Below are 21,575 nucleotides of genomic sequence, written 5' to 3' on the forward strand. Positions count from 1 at the left end.
AGTAGTTCTCATAAAGAATGTGTTTTTTGAACTATTGAAAAATCAAAATAAAAGTATATACCGTGGGGCAACCGGGTGGCTCAATCAGTTAAGTGTCTGCCTTTGGCTCAGGTCATGATCTCTGGGATCAAGCCCCACATCGGGCTCCCTGCTCAGTGGGGTGTCTGCTTCTTCCTTTCCCTCAGACCCTCCTCTCTCTCTGTCTCAAATAAATAAAATCTTTAAGAAAGTGTAAGCCTTGGGACACCTGGGTGGCTCAGCAGTTGAGCACCTGCCTTCGGCCCAGGGCATGATCCTGGAGTCCCAGGATCGAGTCCCACATCGGGCTCCCTGCATGGAGCCTGCTTTTCCCTCTGCCTATGTCTTCGGTTCTGTCTCTCTGTATCTCCCATAAATAAATAAATAAAATATTTTTAAAAAATAAAATAAAATAAAAAAGTGTACGCCTTAATCCAGCAACATCAATGTATGAAGGTAAGAGGGGAAATTATTTCTGATCATTTAACATGAGGCTTCAACTCCTAGAAAAAAAAAGAGAAATCAAATAAACTCAGGACCCACTTCAGCGTGTATACTGAAAAGAACTGAAAGCAGGGTTTCAAAGAGATATCTTCCCATGCAGGTTCATAGCAGCACTATTCATAATAGCCAAGAGGTGGAAGCAACCCAGATGTCCACCAACAGATGAACAGATAAACAAAACATGGTATATACATATGGAGGAATATTATTCAGTCTTTAAAAGGAAGGAAATCCTGTCACTATGTGGATAAATTTCAAAGACACTATTCTAAGGGAAATAAGCCAGTCACAAAAAAAATACTATATTACTGTCCTTATATAAGGTATCAAAAATAGTTAAATTAATAGAAACAGAAAGTAGAATGATAATTGCCAGGGCCTGGGGAAGGGGACAATGGGGCATTCTTATTAATGGGTATGAAGTTTTAGTTCTGCAAGATGAAAAAGTTTGAGAGATCTGTTTCACAATAATGGGAATGAACTTAACACTACTCAACTGTATACTTAAGGGGATCTCTGGGTGGCTCAGTGGTTTAGCACCTGCCTTCTGCCTTGGGCATGATCGATCCTGGAGTCCTGGGATCAAGTCCTGCATCAGGATCCCTGCATGGAGCCTGCTTCTCCCTCTGCCTGCATCTCTGCCCCCCCCCCCTCTGTCTCTCATGAATAAATAAATAAATAAAATCCTTAAAAAAACCTGTATACTTAAAATGGTTATGATGGTGAATTTTATATATTTTTGCCACAATACAAAAAATAATAATTTGGAAATTACCATCTGGAAGAAATAGATCATTCAGGCCTAAGTAGCATGCCTTTCGCTGCTCACCCGGTGATAGTTATGTGAAGATGTCAGCAGCCAGTCAAATGTGTTCTGAAGCAACAGAGCGAAAAAGAAAATTTGATGCCACCAAGACCACGGGCAAGGAGATGAACTTTGAACATCCCCAAAGCAGTGTCTGCCTGAGGCTGCGTCTCGGCTTAGGTACAGGATTGCTTCTTGGATATAAGCACATTCAGCAGTGTAGTAGCCTGTCTCAAAATATTCTTTAGTTCTCAAGCTTTACTGAAGGCTTTAGAGATTACAATGATAAATTAGAATATTTCACCAGGTATGAAAATCCATTACCATTTTCATAAGAATGGATGAGAGAAGAAAGGTGTGTGCCACTGGGGATACATAAGAGAGGAACTGTAGGGCCTGGTCTGTTTTGGTTCTGAGTAAACAAGTAATGACATGAGAAAACTGAAGGACCAAGAGAAGATATCATCTGTGTCTTCCTACTGCCAGTTGGTTCTACTTTCTGGAGAGTTCCTTCAGTCTCCTCTATCCTTACCCTGTCCCAGCTCTCAGGATCAGTGGTGGCTTCAACTCATAGGTGCATGTGTCCATCACCGACTGCTCATGTATAATCTGTCCATCCGCTCTTGCACATACCCCCAGCACCACAAATGCAGTGAAGCCAAAACCGAATTCAACCCCTTTGTCACAAAATGGGCTTCCCTTTTTGATGGCTCCATTTCTAATCCTATTTATTTATCTCTCTTCCATCTCTTGGTTTGAAACAGTTTGAGTCAGCTTTAAGAGATCCCTCTTGAGTATCAAGGTCTAACCAGAAAGCCATTGCTACCTTCAGTACTTAGAAAGAAAATCCTCGTGCAAGGATCACATATGTGGAAAGATCAGAGAAGCCAACAAGGATGAAGCAAGAAGACACTGTCACTTTTGGGCTGGAGGGGCAAAGGAAGGAAGCAATGTGCCTGGAGCCCAAGCAGCAGGATCCTCCCACTCTCCTGCCTCCTACTACTGCTTCCTGTTGTCTAAATCCGGGCTGTAGCCAGTTGACAAAAACCCTGAAGATGCAGCCTGCGTGCATCAGATACCCCTGCAATACACAAGTCTGAGTACGTGAAGGAATAAAACAGAAGGCATCAAAAAATAAATAATTTAAAAAACAAAAAATAAATAAACAGAAAGCATAGAGCCCAAGAACTGGCATATTGTCCTTCAAATCAATCTACTACTCATTTAGTCAGTGAAGGGTCCACCAACAAATTATATCAGACTTATAAGATTCTAAAGCTATTTTGCAAGTGTTCCTGATTCCCAATTCAGTACACACACACACACACACCCTCACACACACTCTCTCTGATACACTTCTGCAATCAAGTCTATCTTCCCAGAAAATTCTCTAGACTATAACATAATATTTTTTTTGGATTTTTTATTTATTTATGATAGGCACACAGTGAGAGAGAGAGAGAGAGAGGCAGAGACACAGGCAGAGGGAGAAGCAGGCTCCATGCACCGGGAGCCCGATGTGGGATTCGATCCCGGGTCTCCAGGATCGCGCCCTGGGCCAAAGGCAGGTGCCAAACCGCTGCGCCACCCAGGGATCCCTAGACTATAACATAATATTGAAAAGTATTCCCCTCATGAGCATTCTCTGATAATACCAAGGGGAAAAAAACATTTTTTGTTAGATATAATGTTTAAAATGTTAGAACAAAAAAGTTTTTTAGGATTAACAATGAGTTGTAAATATTTAAAAGCTAAAAAGGGAAAACATAGGTTGCTTGCCAAATTAATTGTTCAGAATGAGTAAATCCAATACTTACAAAAGGATATGGACTTCTCTCAATTTGAATATTTTGTGTACCATTAAGCATTCGAAGTAGCCCATTGCTAACAATATTCACGAGAACAGGAAAGCAATGCAGTCTCAAGGTGTTGCACAGAACTGAAAATCTGTAATCCTTTGAATAAAACAAAAACAAATAAAATGATGTTAATCCTAAAACATTCAAGAATAAAGAAAAATGTTTTATATTAAGATCTCAATAGTGCCACATTCTAGCTGTGGGACCATCCTCAAGTTAATTGACCTTTTCCTCGTCTGTGAAATGGGATAATAAATTATTGGTATAGTCAGCAATAGGAGTGTTTCTTAGTATTATTAATTTTAGATTATTTTGTCCTCATTTTGCTGATGAGGAAATCTCAAATAACTGAATATAAAAGTAGCCCTGTCAGTTTATAGTGAGCAAAGGAACCTGGATTTCCTGGATAGGAGATAAGCATAGGGTGCATAAAATATTCATGGTTACACTGCCTATGAGTCATCTTTATACTTTTTAAGACAATGGTTATATTCTTCGTGTGTATGAAAATGTTCATGCAATTATCAAGAAGCTCAAAAAGGTTTAAATATTCTAATAGTTCATGTAAATAAGTAACAAAGTGATGGCCAAGCAGTGCAGTTTCCCACAGTTGGCACAAAGAGATTACTTTTTCTTTTAATTGAAATATAGTTGACTCGCAATGCTACATTAGTATCAGGTGTACAGCAGAGTAAGATTGCACTTTTTAATGATACACTCAGTTCAGGTAGAACTGATATATCTTACAACACTTTTGTTTTTGTTTTTATTTTCCTTTTAGTAAGAAATAATGAGGTAGCTTCATTTAATATGGCTCCCTGCTTTTCATTGGGCTATAAGACTCGGAGTTTTATTTACAATTAGGACATTTTTCCAATAGTCTTGTACCAGGAAAAATCTTTACTGCTTGTACTCTTTTACCCAAATTGAAACGGGTTAACAGTAGGCTGAGAACACTTTTCTCTCATAGATTTCATGTGGCTTTTACAGTACTTTATGTATATTCTCAATATAGTTGACCCTTGAACAACATGGTTTTGAACTACACCATTCACTTACATGTGAATTTTTTCCAATATAGTACCATTCTATAAATGTATTTTCTCTTCCTTATGATTTTTCTTTAAAATTTTATTTATTCATTCATGAGAGACACACACACACACACAGAGAGAGAGAGAGAGAGAGAGAGAGGCAGAGACACAGGCAGAGGGAGAAGCAGGCTCCATGCAGGGAGCCAGATGTGGGAATTGATCCTGGCACTCCAGGATCACACCCTGGGCCAAAGGCAGGCACCAAACCGCTGAGCCACCCACGGATCCCTCTTCCTTATGATTTTAATAACATTGTCTTTTTTCTAGCTTACCCTATTGAAAAAATATGTCATATAATACATAGAATGCACAAAATATGTGTTAATTGACTGTTATGTTATTGGTAAGGCTTCCAGTCAACAGTAGGAGCTTAGGTTAGTTTTCAGGGAGTTAAGAGTTTATATGCAGATTTTCAACATGCAGGGGTTTGGCTCCCCTAACACCCATGTTGTTCCAGAGTCATCTGTATATAAAAACATCTTTTGAGTAGTTAGGCATTGAATAAAATTCCTTCAATTCATGGTTGTAATTATAAAATCTAATATTTTATTGAATCTGAATAATACAATTATACTTAGCTACTTTCCACAATAAAAATCATCTAATTCCAAAGTAAAGGTTAAAAATGTTTTACAAAAGCTTTTTAAACTTCACAGATTATTCAGTAATGACCCCACATGTTTTTAAGTCAAGTGGCTGTATACTAGTTGGGTTAACTGTCATTTGAAACAGTTAAAAATATAGCATTTTGTTGTTGTTTTTTTTTTCATGAAAGCAAAAACAAGGGGCAAACATACCTTTTGTTTACCAGAAACTATGATAGCTCCATTGTATGACAGGTCTGCAGTGCCATTTCTGTTTGCAAAGTCATCTACTTCCAAAAGTATATTTTGATGCTTCACTGACTGTATAAAATCTTCAATATTTGAGTCTAGCATGAAATCAATAACAGAAAGCCATAGAAAGCAACAATATATATGTCGATTTTTTAAAAATAAACAACATACACAATTTAAAGTTAGTATTATGGAATATTATGTGAAGGCATGTCTCTTTGGGCATCACAATAATAATACTAGCTCAGACTACTATCTTCTATTTATCAAATCCTAGCTGTGATGAGTTAGCTTTATAATTCTGTTTAGGGCAAGTTAGCATGCGACCATTAAAACAAGATAATTCTATTTTATGATTCTTGGTTAAAAAAATACATTTGAACTCAATAATTTGTAGAAATGCAATAATTATATGAGGAGTACTTTAGATGAGCCAGCCTAAAATGGCCAATAATAACACTTCTCTCTCTCTCTCTTATTCTTTGAAATAACTAAAAAGTAAATTCATGTATGTGTATTTAACATATACATAGGAGGGACTGGGTGGCACAGTCAGCTAAGCAACTGACTCTTGGTTTCAACTCAGGTCATTATCTCAGGGTACTGAGATTGAGCCCCACATTGGCTCTGCACTCAGCATGGAATCTGCTTGAGATTCTCTCCCTCTCCCTCTGCCTCTGCCCCCCATGCTCATGTGTGCTGGCTTGCTCTATCTAATATAAATAAATAAATATTTAAGAAAAAATATGTGGATTTTATATACATATCTATTACCTAAATATATTTAGGCAAATATATATATATGTATACACATATATATATAGTTTTTTTTCTCTTTAGAGAGAAAGAAATGAAAAAAGTTCCATTATCTGACCAAAGTTTTTGATATGCCTTTAAAGAAGAAAGTATATGAGATTGTTTGACAGAGAAATAATAGCTAAGAAAAACCCACAGCCTGGAGCATACAGGAGTAGACAACTACAAAGGACAAAACCAATGTCCAGGATATGGAAACTCAGAGTGGAAAAATTCAAGGGAGCCAGAGCCATGCTCATTAACTGGTTAACCATGCCTGAAATAAAGTAACCACAGTCCTCTCCTCTTGGTCCACATGAAGCAGGCAGCAACTGAAGTTGTCCCCAGTATATAAATCCCCAGAATTACTTTTTAAGATACTATTTGGGAGAAAGCAAGATCTAAAGTAGCTCCAAACAACTAAAAGGACAGAATGGAATGGGAAAAAGAGAGAGAGAGGAAAAAAAGGACTCTCATTTTTTGCTCATTTAGACTTTGAAATGGAGTTCAAACTGGGGACACTCAGAAGGGGTTCAGGATCATAAAAATTGGGCCAAGCTCCAGATGAATTAGGATTCCCATGAGGTAGGAAAGGAATGTAAACATAGAAAATGTTAAGTTTTCCATGCACCCTGGCCCACCACCTGTTCCACTACATCTCCACAGTCACCTAAGGTAGGAAACCTTAATGGCTATCCACATTCCCTCAGGCAAAGAGAAATTCCCTGATTTAAAATGAACATCATACCAAGAATCATCATATTTTGAGAAAATAAGAACAAGTTGGCAGAGAAACCCCAAACTTAAATCACAAAATACCTCACAGCTGAGTACAAGGAAGAAAAATAAATAAGTTATGTCAAGTATATTGTTCTTAGAGTAACTAGAGAGGAAAACATATACATAAGACAATAATAGGCTGAAAAATAAAAATGAATAGGCTCACAATAACAGGCTGGACATTTCTAGCTCTTAGAAATAAAATATATAATTAGCAGGACTTTCCATTTTAAGGTACCAGAATGAATAAAACTTTCTAAAACCCAAATTGAAAAGAAGAATGAGAAACCGAAGTGAAAAGACCACCTTTATTTAAAGAGGAGAATCTATAATCTTGAGTCACAAATGTATATGAATTTTGGAATGGGCTGGCGTACTTGTCAAGAGAGGCCTCCTATGCTGAATATATATAATCTTAGGAAGAAACAAAAGATTTTTCAAAGTTAAATAAGCAGTTAGATATAACCAATTACCCATAATTTAGGATAATAAGAACATGAGTGCCAAACTGTCTTAAGGAACCCAGAGGGGCATAGGGTATAAAAATGCATTATTTACATATCAATCAGTGTGTATAATATTTATGGAACAGGTTAGGCTGCTATAACAAAGAGATCTCAAATAAAGCGGTTCAATCAGTTTGGAGGTTCATTTCTGTCTCACATAATAGCTTAGGGTGTTCAGGTAGATGGGCAGTTCTGCTTTAACCAGGTTATATAGTGACCCACATTCTTTTTGCCTTGTCCCACCATCTCTATCATCTCCAAACTCAGACCAAATATGCACTGCTCCTCAGCTATTTTCTATAAACGAAGTCTAAATACAAATTTTCTTCTCCTATGATTTGCTTTTTCTTGCTCTACATAAAAATAACTTCTTTCTGGATTAAAATGTTGTTTTTCTCTTCACCTGTGTTATTGATGATCAATAGGCTGGTACGAGGGTCTTTGGGAGGTTGTCCAGGAGAGAGGAAATACACTTCGGGTTTAAATTTCCAGTCAATCTTTTGAATTAATAGAACACTAATTATATTTTCCGCAATCAAAGGGAACATGGCAACTCCGAATACCAACAGTCTACCAATAAAGAAAAAATAACCACGTGAATCTGTAGCAATTTTATTTATTGTTAGACATTTCACAAATATTTGTTGGGTACCAACTCTATGCCAGCCATAATTATAGATGATAAAATTTTGAAAGTCAGGCCTTAGCACTCCACATAGTACTAAAAGGCATTGCTATATAAGCAGCAGGCTATCAAACCATGAAAACTAAACCAACCTGTGTATAAGGCTCATCAAGCGTTACCATACAGGCGTTCCCACTGTCAGTAAAATGAAATGTTGTATTTATCCATTGTCTGGCAGGAATATTGGGTATTATGTTCTAGTTTTAAATTCTCTTCTGGTTTCACCCTCTCTTGAAACTCACTAAGAAAACCACAGTACTCTGGTACTCACAGGGTCAAAAGCTCTTCCCTTCCACGTTTTAACTTTAAGAAACGGAGTCGTGCTATTGCGCAGATCTGCATTTTCCAGAGGCCCATGTCACTCACAGCCTTCTGCGTTTCAGGAATAGAAGAGCAAGCTGGCTCTATTTCATGTAGGCTTTCTGTGTCTCTTACCATCTCTGCTTGTTCAAAATCTACACACACACACACACACACACACACACACACACACACACATTATTAATGCCATCCTCGGGCATCACAGTTTTCTCTTTTTAGTAACATTAAAATTATTTTACAATGGTTACAAAGCAAGCCAAAGAAGAAACAAATTATATTTATAACGCCCACTTTCAATAAACTCAATGATAAAATATAACTAAATTCATACCCCCAAAAAGAATTCAGTAAAGGGTGACTTCATTATGCCTAACCTTTGAAAAGGCATAGAAGGTCTCATGTGTAGCAATATTCTGAGGGATTTCAAGAAATATTCTCCCCAGGAATAGCCAATCATTGATGCCTACATGTTGGCTATTAGGCTGTCAATAATTTCAAAATATAGGCGAACGATTACCAGCTCTGAAACCACTACACTTGTACCTGATTCCCAAATACATGACTTATAAGTGGCATGATTTGGGACCAATCCCTTAATGGCTCTTAGTCTAGTTTTCTCCCATGTAAAAATGGTGCCAATGCCTTTTGTTGGAAAGGTTATTGTAGAAAGGTAATGTACTATATCCATATATTGTTCAAAGTTTCTGGCATAGAGGCTCTGTAAATGACTCTTATTACTATCCACTAAAATACACAGGAGATGACCCTAGCCTTTTCCGCATTAAGACCTTCAGTGAAATTTTGTACACGAACAAACTAAGAGCTATTTTTATAATAAATGACCTTGATCTAAGAGCCTTTCACATCCTTAGAATACCCAAGAAGCAGTGAGCATCTGGGGCTAGGAGAAAACTGCTGAAATAGGAAGGAAATAGTTTCCAAAGAGAAGTCTCTTCTATTCCAAGAAGGGATCTGTGTTCAGTCCTAGTAATGATGGTAGAAAACAATACTTCCCAAACAGCAAAGTCAAATTTAGAATTATTCACATCCGTCAGTGTAAACCATGCCTAAGGCATTATAAAATGCTAAATTTAAACCACGATTATTTGGAAATTGATATTCTGTTACTTATACAATGAATTTACCTTGTTCGATGGTTGATTTGCCTTCCAGTTTCATGAAGACGTCATTCAGAGTTGACACGGAAATGTCATAACTCATCACACCCTGGCCAGAACACTTATCAAGATCACTGAAAAGCTCTAAGGCAACAGACCAGAATAGATACATTTTACATACCACAGTGATAACAAAACCCAGTAAATTAACACCTATTTAAAAGATAATCTAGAATATTGTTCAGGAAATATACGTCTTTGGAATACCACAGTAAGCAAAAACAAAATTTTATTAGAATGTTCTTCTTTTCTGAAATGAATATGTCAGCACTTTCCCTCTACCCTCAAACCATCTGTATTCTATTTAATATTCTCAGCTCATGAACTTCCAGAATACTTCTTTGAGGAAATATGAGCAATCAGAAAAACATCATCAGGCAGCCTGGGTGGCTCAGCAGTTTAGCGCCTGCCTTCTGCCTAGGACATGATCTTGGAGACCCGGGATTGAGTCCCACGTTGGGCTCCCTGCATGGTGCCTGCTTCTCCCTCTGCCTGTGTCTCTGCCTCTCTCTCTGCATCTCTCTGTGTGTCTCTCATGGATAAATAAATAAAATCTTTAAGAAAAAAAAAGAACATCATCTTCTCACCTTCCAATAAACATTTATTATTACCTTCCATATTTCCTATAGGACATACGTATGCTATTGGACTTGCAGTGGTCTAGGGTCTGCATAAAGGGGCAGCCATGGACTGAAACACCAAAACCAGGGACTCTGATGTGACATGTTCTCATGGTGGTATCAACATATAACTCACTATTCTCCTTCCCCAACCAACAAGAAGGCAGGCTAGTTGTATTCCATTGGACAGAATAATACAGAATAGCCTATGGACTTGAGAATACCACTTCGCAGCTCCAACAATGATACAGAGAGCTGCCTCATTTGGGGGTGAGACTAAATCTGAAATCCTGAGTATTTGCTTAATAAGATTGACTCATCCATATAAGCCTCTTTAAATCAGGCCTGTAGAGAGTTAAACCTTTAATAAACTGAATGTTTAAAAAGGAAGTTTTTTAAATGAAAAGAAAAACCTGGGATACATTTCCTCATTTGTAAGACAGAGAAGACTATAGCACATATTTCATAGAACAGTTGTAGGACCAAATGGGTTGGTATATATGAAACTATTGGGAACAGTGACTGACTCATAGTAAACATTGTACAAAGCGTTAGCAATTATTAGAATTATTTATTGAACAAATCCTAGGTTGGGACTGCTGCTTTCCAGCAGCCTGGGAACCCAAGGTGAATACTTTTATATAATAAATAAACTATGGATGTTCATTTCTAAATAGTAAATATATACACGATTATATTGAAATATAAAAGGGAACCTATAGTACACACCTTGATGCCCCCCCATCGTGTCCGTACTCACCTATGCACAGTAAATCTGCTTATTAACACCTGCCTGAAGGCTTTCTTTTCTGGGCTCTGAAGTATGCTAAGGTCATACTGAGTAAAGCCATATGGATTGGAAAACTAATGCTCCCAAAAGCATCTTTTAAGCAGTGAAGGGTAGAAAGTGGCAAATATATACCCTAGCTTTCTCACCCCTCTCATGACCAAACTCTGAGCCCCTTGCTCACTTATGCATTTATTTATTCCAGTGATATTACATCTCAATTTCATATTGCAACCATCTGCTCAATAATGCAATCTTCCCTAGCTTCCTTCACCTCTCACTCTCATGTCCCCATTCCCTACTGGTGTTTCTAAGCATCAGTTACCAAATGAGTTGCACTAAAGTCTTCATTTCAAGTTCTGCTTTTTAGAGAACCCAACCTAAGACAAAATCCAAATCCATTAAATAATGAAAACTGTAATAATGAGGTGAACACTTGTCCCCAAATTTCATTCTATCATAATCATATTTAAGTTACCTGGAAATTTATTTGTCCTTTCCATGGGCAAAATATATACAAGTTTTTCTTTGTTTTCTGTTTTTAATTTAGCATCAGGGATGTGATGATTAACAAAGGATGTTATTTTTTCTGGATCGCATACTTCATTTCTGTACAAACTGATATTTAAAAAAAAGATCATTGATTTGTATTTTCTCTACTGCTATAACAAAAGGAGAGCTTTTACTGAATAGCTAGCCTTTGAGTACTACTTTACTTGGCTTTAGGGAACAAACAAAATGAGTAAATAGAAAAAACAGAAGTAATAATAATAATGCCATCGGTTTAAAAAAATCTTGTGATCTATATAGAGATGTATAAATTCAGAACAACTACAAATAAACAAACAAATGTGTGTTGTAACTGAAACCATACTTCAAGTAGGAAGATAAACTGAGCAAGGCAAGACACTAGGCAGAAGAAATTTTTTAGGGAAAATAATTTCACCAGATTGAGTAGATACCAGGAATTAGTGACTAATAAGGAAGTTTGGCCTAAATGCATGTTTTGTTTGGCCATAGGGTTTTTGGTTTGGGTTTTTAAAAATTCTTTTTACCTGGACACCCTTTCTTGTTAGATACAGTGCTCTTAAGTCTCTCCCACTTTTGATACTAGCTTCTGAAATCATTTGATTTTGTGCCCAATGAAAGAATGAAAATATGTTACAGGATTGTATGGATCAGCTGAGGGAAATGGAGGATGGGTAGAAGAGAGAAGTTTGGGATGTACAGAGCAGCTACCTGAAAGTGGTCCATGAAGTAGCCCTGCTGGGATCTGTGAGACTGGGCTTATACCTTTGAAATTCTGCTTGTCATTAGCATTAATAAAGATACAAAGAGGCAGGAAAAACATTTGGGAAACAGTAGTTAATAGTTTGGTGGAAATGGAGCATAAGGCCAACTGTCTCCCATAATTATCTGCCTTTTTGATATACCAGTTTTGAAAACATATATATGCATATCTCCAATCTATCCCCAAAGTCTTTACCTTAAGTAATATCCAAGACCCCATTTTCTCTTCAAAAAGACAGAAGACCCTGCACACTTCAGTCTCCCATTGGACATGATCACTTTCCTATCTGATTAAAAAGAAGCAAGAGAGAAAGGATGATGGGTGTCATTTCTTCCCTCTCTCAAAAATTTGGGGGAAGGGACAAAGCTCAGACTTCCAAAGGCAAAGTGCTCTACAGGAAATAAATGTATCTAATGTACATTTAAAAAGTTGAAATACACATCAAAATTGATGAATTTAAAGAGAGCTTATGAATTCCAGTCTATTTCTGTGCCCTCCAATAATTCTTTAGAAACAACAACAACAACAAACAGACATTACATTGGCACATTTTCCACTCTGGATGCTAAAGAATAAGTGAATATTTTTCAACCAGATATATAATGATATCAATGTTTAAATTAATTGAAAGCTTACAAAATTACAATTTTGTTATTAGTGGTCACAATCTAGTGAAGAATTCCATAGGGTTGTTAGACTTTGCCATTCCTGGGACTGCTATGGAATGGAACACACACCAAAGTCATGGGAGCTCAGTGCTTGCCCCAGAAATAAACATTCCCCAAATTCTTCATTACAAAACTGAGATAAAACCAACAATTACCAGCCAGGATGTCAGCCTCATCCATGAGATTGGTACTCAAGAGGATTACATGGCCTGCTTTGTGTTCCTTGAGGAAGTTCCATACTCGATGCCTTGAAAAGGGATCCAAGCCGGCAGTTGGTTCATCTAATAGTAAAATCTGCAGAGGATGATAATATATAAAATAAAATATATCTCTCTCACATTAACTCTTTCCATATGATTGCATGGATAAGAATAAAAACCAAATAATAAGAACTATCCAATCATTTATGTCCAGTATGCTTATATTAATAGTTTAACAGCAGATTCTCTCCTGATGTGTTACAATGAAATCTCTACTACTTTTAGTGGTAAAAGAAGAGCTTGACTTTTTACTAATATTCAATCTGCATTCCACCGCATGCAGAATCTCACTTACTTGAGGATCTCCTAAAATGGCAATCCCAAAGGTCAGCTTTCTTTTCTGTCCTTCAGTTAAATGTGTAGCAAGATTATCCTGAATGTTTTGTATATTCAATTCTAATAAAATTCTTTGTACCTATGCAAGAAAATACACAAAGCTTAAAATCCAAGACAATCCATACTATATAATTCTCACTGTCCATTATAGCAGGAGATCCGAGATCTTTTTTATAGGACCTACTGCCTAAATTTTATTTAGCACAGGGCAGGTAGATTGCTGAGGTGAATTCTGTGGTCACGATTTAAGCCAGCAAATTTAACTCGTTAATCTAAGCATGCCCATTTACCTCTTGTTCCACTTCGTGCGGCTGAATTCCTTTTATTTTAGCAAATAGCCTGAGGTTTTCCTTCACGGTGAGCATGTCAAATTGAACATTGAATTGAGGACAAACACCAGTTATCTTTCTGATTTCCTCCAAGTCTTGCATTTCAGAGAGATTTTTATTATAGATAGTAACTGATCCTAAATATAGAAGTTAAAAATAATTTTGACAAGATAATACACTTTATTAATGCTTAGAGATCTTATCAGGAAAATGCTGGCATATTTTCATATCTAAAATAATGAGTTCACAATTTAGTAGCAACTATGAATTAACCTTAACATAAATATATGTTCAGAGTGGTATATATTTTCCCTGGAATATCACGTAGCAATGGAATAAGGCTAATGATTTTCATAAAAATTTGGGAAATATAAAATATATTCAAAATCATACGGTGTGGTAAATGATGTTAGAGAAACATTATTTTCTCTTAAGCAGTCAGATTTAACCTTAAAATAAGGCAGCATATGACCTCTAGACATCTTGTCTTTGAGATATTTCTTTTTGCTCACCTTCTGTTGGAGCAGATGACCCATTAAGGATGTTCAGCAATGAAGATTTGCCAGCTCCACTATGACCCAGAATTGCTGTGATTTGACCTTCATATATGTCAAAAGTCAAGTCTGTTTTTAGAATAAAATATTAACATTATAAATAAGAAAGAATTAGAAAGAGCTGATTCTAAAAGTAGAACAAAAAATTTATTATAGTTGTATATTTTCAAGCACTTAAGTAGTTTAAAACATATAATATCCAAAATTTTCCCGGCTGCTAACATAACATGCTTACTGTAGAATATTTGTGAAATAAATACAAGCACATAAGAAAATAAAATTAACTATATTTTCAGATTTAAGCATTATAATACACTTAATTCCAGTGTATGTGCATGTGCATATAAGAACATGTAAATATACACATACACAGATTTTGATCCTAAGCTATTCTTTTCTAGCTTACAATTTCAAATGTTAAATGATATGCATTTTTCATGGCATTAATTGCCTTTTAAAATATATTCACCAAAAATTTATATTTTTCTCCTGTTATAAATTTTCTTTTCTTTTTTTTTAATTTTCTTTTCTTTTATTACAAACCTTTTGTATTTATAGGGCAGTAGAAAAAAATCATTAAGAATTCTTTATTATTTTCTTTGTTTGTTTTCTTTACCACCAAGTGAAAACCAATCTCTGTTATGAAAAGTCGTTGGATGAAATTCTTAAGAATTTTATAATATGTCTAAGAGATCAGGTTCCTTCAATTAAATTATGTGACCTATTTTCAAACATTGAAATTAATTAACAACTGGGATGAATTCCAGTTCATCCATTTTCTATCTGGATGATCTTGGATAAACTATACACTATGAGGTTCACTTTACTCAGCTATTAAATGTGCTGGTAATAATAAGTACATGTAAAGAGAAAATTCCTCCTATTTTAATCCAATCCACGAAAATCCTCACTTATAATTTGACTAAAAGATTCTAAAAATAATTGGAAAAATAAACTCAAATAAATAAGAAAAATTAAAGAATATCAAGAAATCAGTTTTGACTACATGGTATTAAAATATATTGGAGAACTCTAATAATCAAAATAATATGAACTCTGAGAAGCAGACAAGGGTTGCAGAAGGGGAGGTGGGTGGGGGGATGGGGTAGCTGGGTGACGGGCACTGAGGAGGGCACTTGATGGGATGAGCACTGAGTGTTTTACTATATGTTGGCAAATTGAATTTAAATAAAAAATAACAAAATAATATGTTAGTAATAAGGTAATCAGTGGAATAAATATAATTAAGATAATATTACTACTCCAGGATACACTAACTGATGGAATACCAAAGAAGATGGAGCAAAGTAAACATAAAAAATAAAGATTAATGAAACAACCTTCTAAATCTATCAAAAAGATGAATTAATTAATAAACAATAGTGGGACAACTAAACAAATACATCAACAACTTTTATTTTCTTAAGTTTGTTTATTATTTAAAGATTTTGTTTATTTATGTGAGAGAGCGATAGACAAAGAACAAGCAGTGGGGGAGGAAGAAACAGGCTCCCCACTGAGCAGGGAACCAGATGCGGGGCTCCACCTCAGGACCCTGAGATTGTGACCTGAGCCAAAAGCAGATGCTTAACCAACTGAGCCATCCAGGTACTCCATCAACAAATTTTACATTTACTATTTTTAAATGGGAAAAAAAAATGGTGCTTTCTAGGGTAAGAGAAAACTGGTAATATCTATCTTGGAATTGATCCATATTAACCCATATTAACCAGAAAAAATAAATAAATATAAGCCTCAGTGTCTTCATCTGCAAAGTGGGAGAGATATTATGTATCTCACAGGATTAAATGGGAAAAAAAGTATGTAAATCACTTATCATAGTTGCCAGCACACACTAAGTACTCAAGAAACTTCAACTGTTTGTTGCTATTATTACTGTTGTTTTTAATTATTTCTTATTCCCACAAGCGTATAAATTCTTATAAGCTTGGAGGGAAATAGCTTGGAATATGAATAAGAAACTTAAAAATACAATCCCTTTGAGTAATCTGCTTTTAGAAATTTATATTCAGGAAATAATGATATTTACAAGGATTGAAAGGAAATGCTCATTATAGTGTTTTTTCCATGATAATGAAAAAATTGTACACAAGCCAGATTTGTGTACACAAGTTTAAGTAAATCAAGGTATCCATACAACAGAATCCTATTTAGTCACTGAGGGATAGGCTGTAGGTAAGGACTTCAAAGCGTGTCCCCGAAGGCTTTCCGAAGTTGCTACAGAAACTAGCTGCATGGTAGAAGCTCCCCCCTTACTTCCCAAAGAGCAGCTGCAATTGGTGACTTCATATAGTTTTCTATGTATTGATATTCATCACTCTTAATTTTTAAATTTTTTGAAGATGTTTAGATGTAAAAAAGGAGTTCATGGTTATTGATGAGTACAAAAGGAGCTCATGGTTACTGATGATTACAAAAGTAGTTCATAATGTGCTCTGGAAGTTGAAATGACAAATTTTAAAAATACTGCAGTATATCCTTGGCTAAAATTAAAGAAAGAAACCATAAATCTAGATGGCCTTGGATGGGACAAACCTGGGGTGAGAATAAATTTGCTGGCACGGGTACAGGAAATTCTCAAAGTGAGAAATGACCTCAGAGCAATAAATAAGATCGAGTTAAGGCACACGATCTGCGAGAAAGTAAATGTGATACACACACACACACACACACACACACACACACACATCGGACTGAGAACTCTCAACCTTAGGGAAGGTCTATGGCTCTTCTTTCATGACTTTTAAGGGTTCCATCTCTTGTGAAAATCAATTACATTCTTCCTAAAAATCATTATTAATAAAAGCAAGCTGTCCTCTATGAAATGTTGCCACTAACTTGGGTGCTTACTTAAATGTTTATTATAGAAAACTGTATTTGTTAGAATTTAGCATCAGATACATTGGTTCCTTCAAAATTATAACTGTGTTTGCTCTGCGGTAGATGTTCCTTCCTCATAGCGCAAATAAAATACAACATTGTTTTTAGCAAACTTATCTTTAAAATCAAAGTGAAGGGGCGCCTAGGTGGCTCAGTCAGTTAGGCGTCTACCTTCAGCTCTGGTCATGACCCTGGGGTCCTGGGATTGAATCCTGCATCAGCCTCCCCGTTCTGCGGGGGGTCTACTTGTCCCGCTGCCCCTCACTGTAGCTCATGGTCTCTCTCGCTCACACTCTCTCAAATAAATAAATAAAATCTTAAAAGTAAAATAACATAAATTAAAAAAAAGCGAAACCACACTTTTCATTACATGACCCCATTCTTGTAAATTTATAGATCCGTGAAACACCTAGAAGGACTTTATAGCCAGCTCTTAATCATGATTAATCTCCAAGTGGTAGAGTTAGATTGTTTGTATTGTTTTCTTTTTTATGTTTTGTTTGTCTGTATTTACACGGGTTTCACATTAAAATTTCCCCATTTTTTGTAAAAAGAAGTCGATGAAACAATGAAATGTTTGCCTTTACCTTTCAATGCTTTCATTTTCCCAGTCTTTCCCGTATATTCTTTTTTAACATTTCTGATTCTGAAATGACAGAAGTTGTGTTTACTCAACCAATACAGAAGTGAAAGTAGTAGGGATCAGGAACAACCATGGTTGAAATAGATGCATCAACCTCTTTATGTGAAATAAGGGATGGTGTAATCAGTGTACTAGAAAGACAAAGACTTCTTTTTGATTAATCATTTCCCCTGAAAGAGAAAGTACAAGAGCCTTTTTGGAAGGTTACAATTAAATGATTAGTGTTTTGCTTAGAAAAGCAGAACAGTTTGGAATTGTTCTCACATTCTTCCTCTCCGTCTTAGACTACTTGGCGTTTTCTATTCTATACAAGATCAACTCATTTATCTGTACTATTTAAGTATCACCTCCCATCCTCTCCCATCCCCTCCAAACTTGCTCATTAATCATACCCTCTGTCGCCTGTGCTTTTTCTACCCCCCCCCCCCCGCCCCGTGCTTTCCATAGTTTTCACTCTGATAGCTTCTCTTTGGCCTGTAACTCTTTTTTGGATACAATCAGAGTGTAAACTTGCCACACCCGCCTTCTCACTTCCTCCTCAATCACTCTGGTTTCTGAACCCATCACTGTAGTGAACCTCTTCATCCTGAAATCACTAGCGGCCTCCTAATCACCAAATGCAACAAAGACTTTTCTATTTTACTTATGGGATTATGGGTCACCATTGGTGATGCTTTTCTTGTTGAAAGTGTCCATATTCAAGGTAACATTCAACGTACTGGTTTTCCTTCTATTTTTCTAAATGCCCCTTCTCTGTTTCCTTGTCCGTTCCTTTTCTTTTGTCAAGCACATCATCTTGATGTTCCACAGGGTTCTCCATGTCCATGCTGGTCTTCTCACTCTAGACTCTCTTGAGAGGTTATCTCATTCATTCTCATGATTTCAACATCAGCCTAGTGTTGACCCTATTCTTTTCCCTGAATGTTAGTCTCCCACATCTAAAGGTTTCATCTCATTCTCTCTCTCTCTCTCTCTCTCACACACACACACACACACACACACACACACGCACGCACACACACCTCTAAATGAGTGATTACCAAACCTGAATGCACATTAGAATCCCAAAGGAAATTAATGCAGGACGAGGTAGGAAGTTGGCTCCAACAGATTAGAGATGTCATGACTATGTAAAATCATGTACAGTGCATCTTCAAATTCAAAAGGAGACAGAAATTAGCCACCCTTTTCTCTGAGCATAAAGCAAAATAAAGGTAAGGACATTTATCCAACCAGGATGCTGGCAGTGGGTGGGGTTAACCAAAGCGTCAGGAAATATAAAATAGAAAGGCTAAAAAGGTGCTGAATCTGACAGGGTATTATATCTCTGCCTTTCTCTGCACAGTGGGACACACACTGAAATGGGGTTTAATATTTTATTTTAATAAAGAAATTTCCAATTAGGAGCAACCATTTGTTTTTAAATTTCAGAGATGAAAATAGCATTTGTTTGGGGCAGACATCCTGCCTATGTTCAGGGAATGTTGCATGAATGAGCTAAAATTATAGGAATGAACAATTGTGCATACAAATACCCCCCCACACACACACCCCAACAAGAAGGAAAAATTGGGAGGGAGGGCATTAGGTGAGAGAGAGCCAGTTGTGAATTAAAAAATGGGCATGTTTACACAGATAAGACCTTGATTACGGTCAGAACTCTGCATGCTTTGGGATGCATGGGTGGCTCAGTGACTGAGCATCTGGCTTCAGCTCAGGGTATGATCCCAAGATCCTGGGATCAAGTCCCACATCAGGCTCCCCGCAGGAAGCCTCCTTCTCCCTCTGCCTGTGTCTCTGTCCCTCTCTGTGTCTCTCATGAATAAATAAAATAAAATCTTAAAAAAAAACCCTCTGTATGTATAGCTAACAAGTGGCTAGAGAAAGACAAAGTGCTCATTGGTATATAAAGGGGAGAGCACCTGGGCAAAAGGGAATCAATACAGAAATAAGGAGTGAAACAACATGGCGGGTGATATGGTAACATTATATGGAGCCGAAGCAAAGAGAATTTTCCCTTCAAGGAGCAATCAGTAGACATTGGTTGTCACATGGAAAAGTTCAAAGTACATTCACAAAGACAAATATTTTCTTCAGCATTTTGCTCAGGCTCACCCTGTTGCTGTTGGTCAAATAATTCATTTGCCTTGCACCTGTATATTGGGACAAATAGGATTACCTGATAACTTCTTTTCCTTGGAATTCTGGGGCTACTGGTTCGAAATAATCATCAGAGGGATGTTCGGGATCTATATCTTTCTCAATGACCTTATTATTAGTTCTCTGATGTTGGAAACAAGGTAATTTCAGGAAAAATAATGGAGAAGAACGGTGCTCATTTCCATCTAATTAACCAAGAGACCAAGAGACAATAAAATATTGGATTAGTAATATTAGAACAATGAGTAAAGAAGCCTTATTTTAAAAATAGTGCAGAGTGTCTTAGACTTTTAAGCATCATAGAGAAATTCTTTTCTTCCTAACTTCCTATTAATTGAAAACTTGTCATGAAGGAAACAGTGAAAATTCAAATGAAATAATATACTGTCACAAAAGTTAAACAGTATAATAGAACTTTCAAGAAAGTATATATACAACAAAGGTTTGAAAAAATGTGATCTAAAAGGCATTTAGGATGAACAGAACCAAATATCTGGGGGAAAAGCCTTAATACAGCACATAAAAACAACTGTAAACATGTCCGTGAACTTAAGAAATCACTAGATCACAGGGGCACCTGGGTGACTTACTGGGTTAAGTGACCAACTTTTAGTTTTGGCTCAGCTCATGATCTCAGGGTGGTGAGATCCAGCCCTGTGTCAGGCTCCATGCTGAGCATGAAGCCTGCTTAAGAGTCTCTCTTCCTCTGCCCCTCCCCACACTCGCTGTATTCTCTCTCTCAAAAGGAAAAATAAATCACTTGATCACAACAACATGATTGGACATAATACTGAAATCCATGTGGTACATGAATATAAAGTACAAGAAGAAATTGTGTTTGTTCAGGATAGATATAGTATCATTTTCCAATTTAAAACAATGAATAGGATTTGTTACGAAGAGCTTTCAGATATTAAACTAGAAGTGACAGAAAGATAGGAATATATAAAATAGTTGCATAGAAGCATACAAGACAGCTTTAAATACAAAGTGGAAAGAACATAAAAAATAAGGTAAATAAGATTGTGCAAGGAAAAAGAGTGTTCTGATTCTAGCATGTGTGAAGAAATGCTGGACTTGGGAAATTTTGGGTTGTTTGTAAGATAGAGAAAATTTAACTGAGTAATATAGTTCTGTAAATATGAACAATGTACAAAAACGTTTCAGAAAAATGCTATTTCTATTTTCTATTTTAACAAAATTTCTATTTTGTTATTTCCTTAAAGAATGAACATCTCCCCTTCTGAAATGGTCCTTCCAGAAGGAAGGGTGAATAGGAGAGTACACCTGAGGCCCTTTCTAGATGTCCAGTTTACATTTTCCCCCATGTTCTTGTCAGAACTATTTATTTTTTTAAAGATTTGTTTACTTATTTGAGAGAAAGAGAGAGTACTCATGGAGGGAGGGGCAGAGGGAGAGAATTTCAAATAGACTCACCACTGAACAGGGAGCCAGAGACAGGGTTCAATCCCATGACCTATGAGATCATGACCTGAGCTGAAACTAAGAATCGGACCTTTAACTGACTGAGCCACCCAGGTGCCTTAAGAACTATTTATTAAGAAGCACTTCAACTGGATGATGGATCCACACTAGACAAAACCATGTTAAGAACTAATTTATTTCAGGGGCACTTGCGTGGCTC

General features: G+C 36.5%; 1 protein-coding gene across 2 annotated transcripts in view; it reads right to left on the reverse strand.

Moving 5' to 3' along the window:
- ABCA6 (ATP binding cassette subfamily A member 6) overlaps positions 1 to 21,575 on the reverse strand; it is a 61,517-nt gene that overhangs the window by 22,917 nt on the left and 17,025 nt on the right. For both annotated transcript variants that reach the window (XM_055320881.1, XM_055320888.1), the window contains 13 exons: positions 19,950 to 20,115; positions 17,715 to 17,773; positions 14,185 to 14,295; positions 13,634 to 13,809; positions 13,303 to 13,422; positions 12,903 to 13,041; positions 12,275 to 12,365; positions 11,267 to 11,406; positions 9,349 to 9,465; positions 8,154 to 8,337; positions 7,601 to 7,767; positions 5,078 to 5,211; positions 3,145 to 3,282 (listed from right to left, as the gene is read on the reverse strand). In XM_055320881.1, the coding sequence (XP_055176856.1) occupies positions 3,145 to 3,282; positions 5,078 to 5,211; positions 7,601 to 7,767; positions 8,154 to 8,337; positions 9,349 to 9,465; positions 11,267 to 11,406; positions 12,275 to 12,365; positions 12,903 to 13,041; positions 13,303 to 13,422; positions 13,634 to 13,809; positions 14,185 to 14,295; positions 17,715 to 17,773; positions 19,950 to 20,115 (1,742 nt within the window). The remainder of the gene's footprint in view (positions 1 to 3,144; positions 3,283 to 5,077; positions 5,212 to 7,600; positions 7,768 to 8,153; positions 8,338 to 9,348; positions 9,466 to 11,266; positions 11,407 to 12,274; positions 12,366 to 12,902; positions 13,042 to 13,302; positions 13,423 to 13,633; positions 13,810 to 14,184; positions 14,296 to 17,714; positions 17,774 to 19,949; positions 20,116 to 21,575) is intronic.

The sequence above is a fragment of the Nyctereutes procyonoides genome, unplaced genomic scaffold, assembly GCF_905146905.1.
Source record: "Nyctereutes procyonoides isolate TBG_1078 unplaced genomic scaffold, NYPRO_anot_genome, whole genome shotgun sequence".
NCBI classification, from domain to species: domain Eukaryota; kingdom Metazoa; phylum Chordata; class Mammalia; order Carnivora; family Canidae; genus Nyctereutes; species Nyctereutes procyonoides.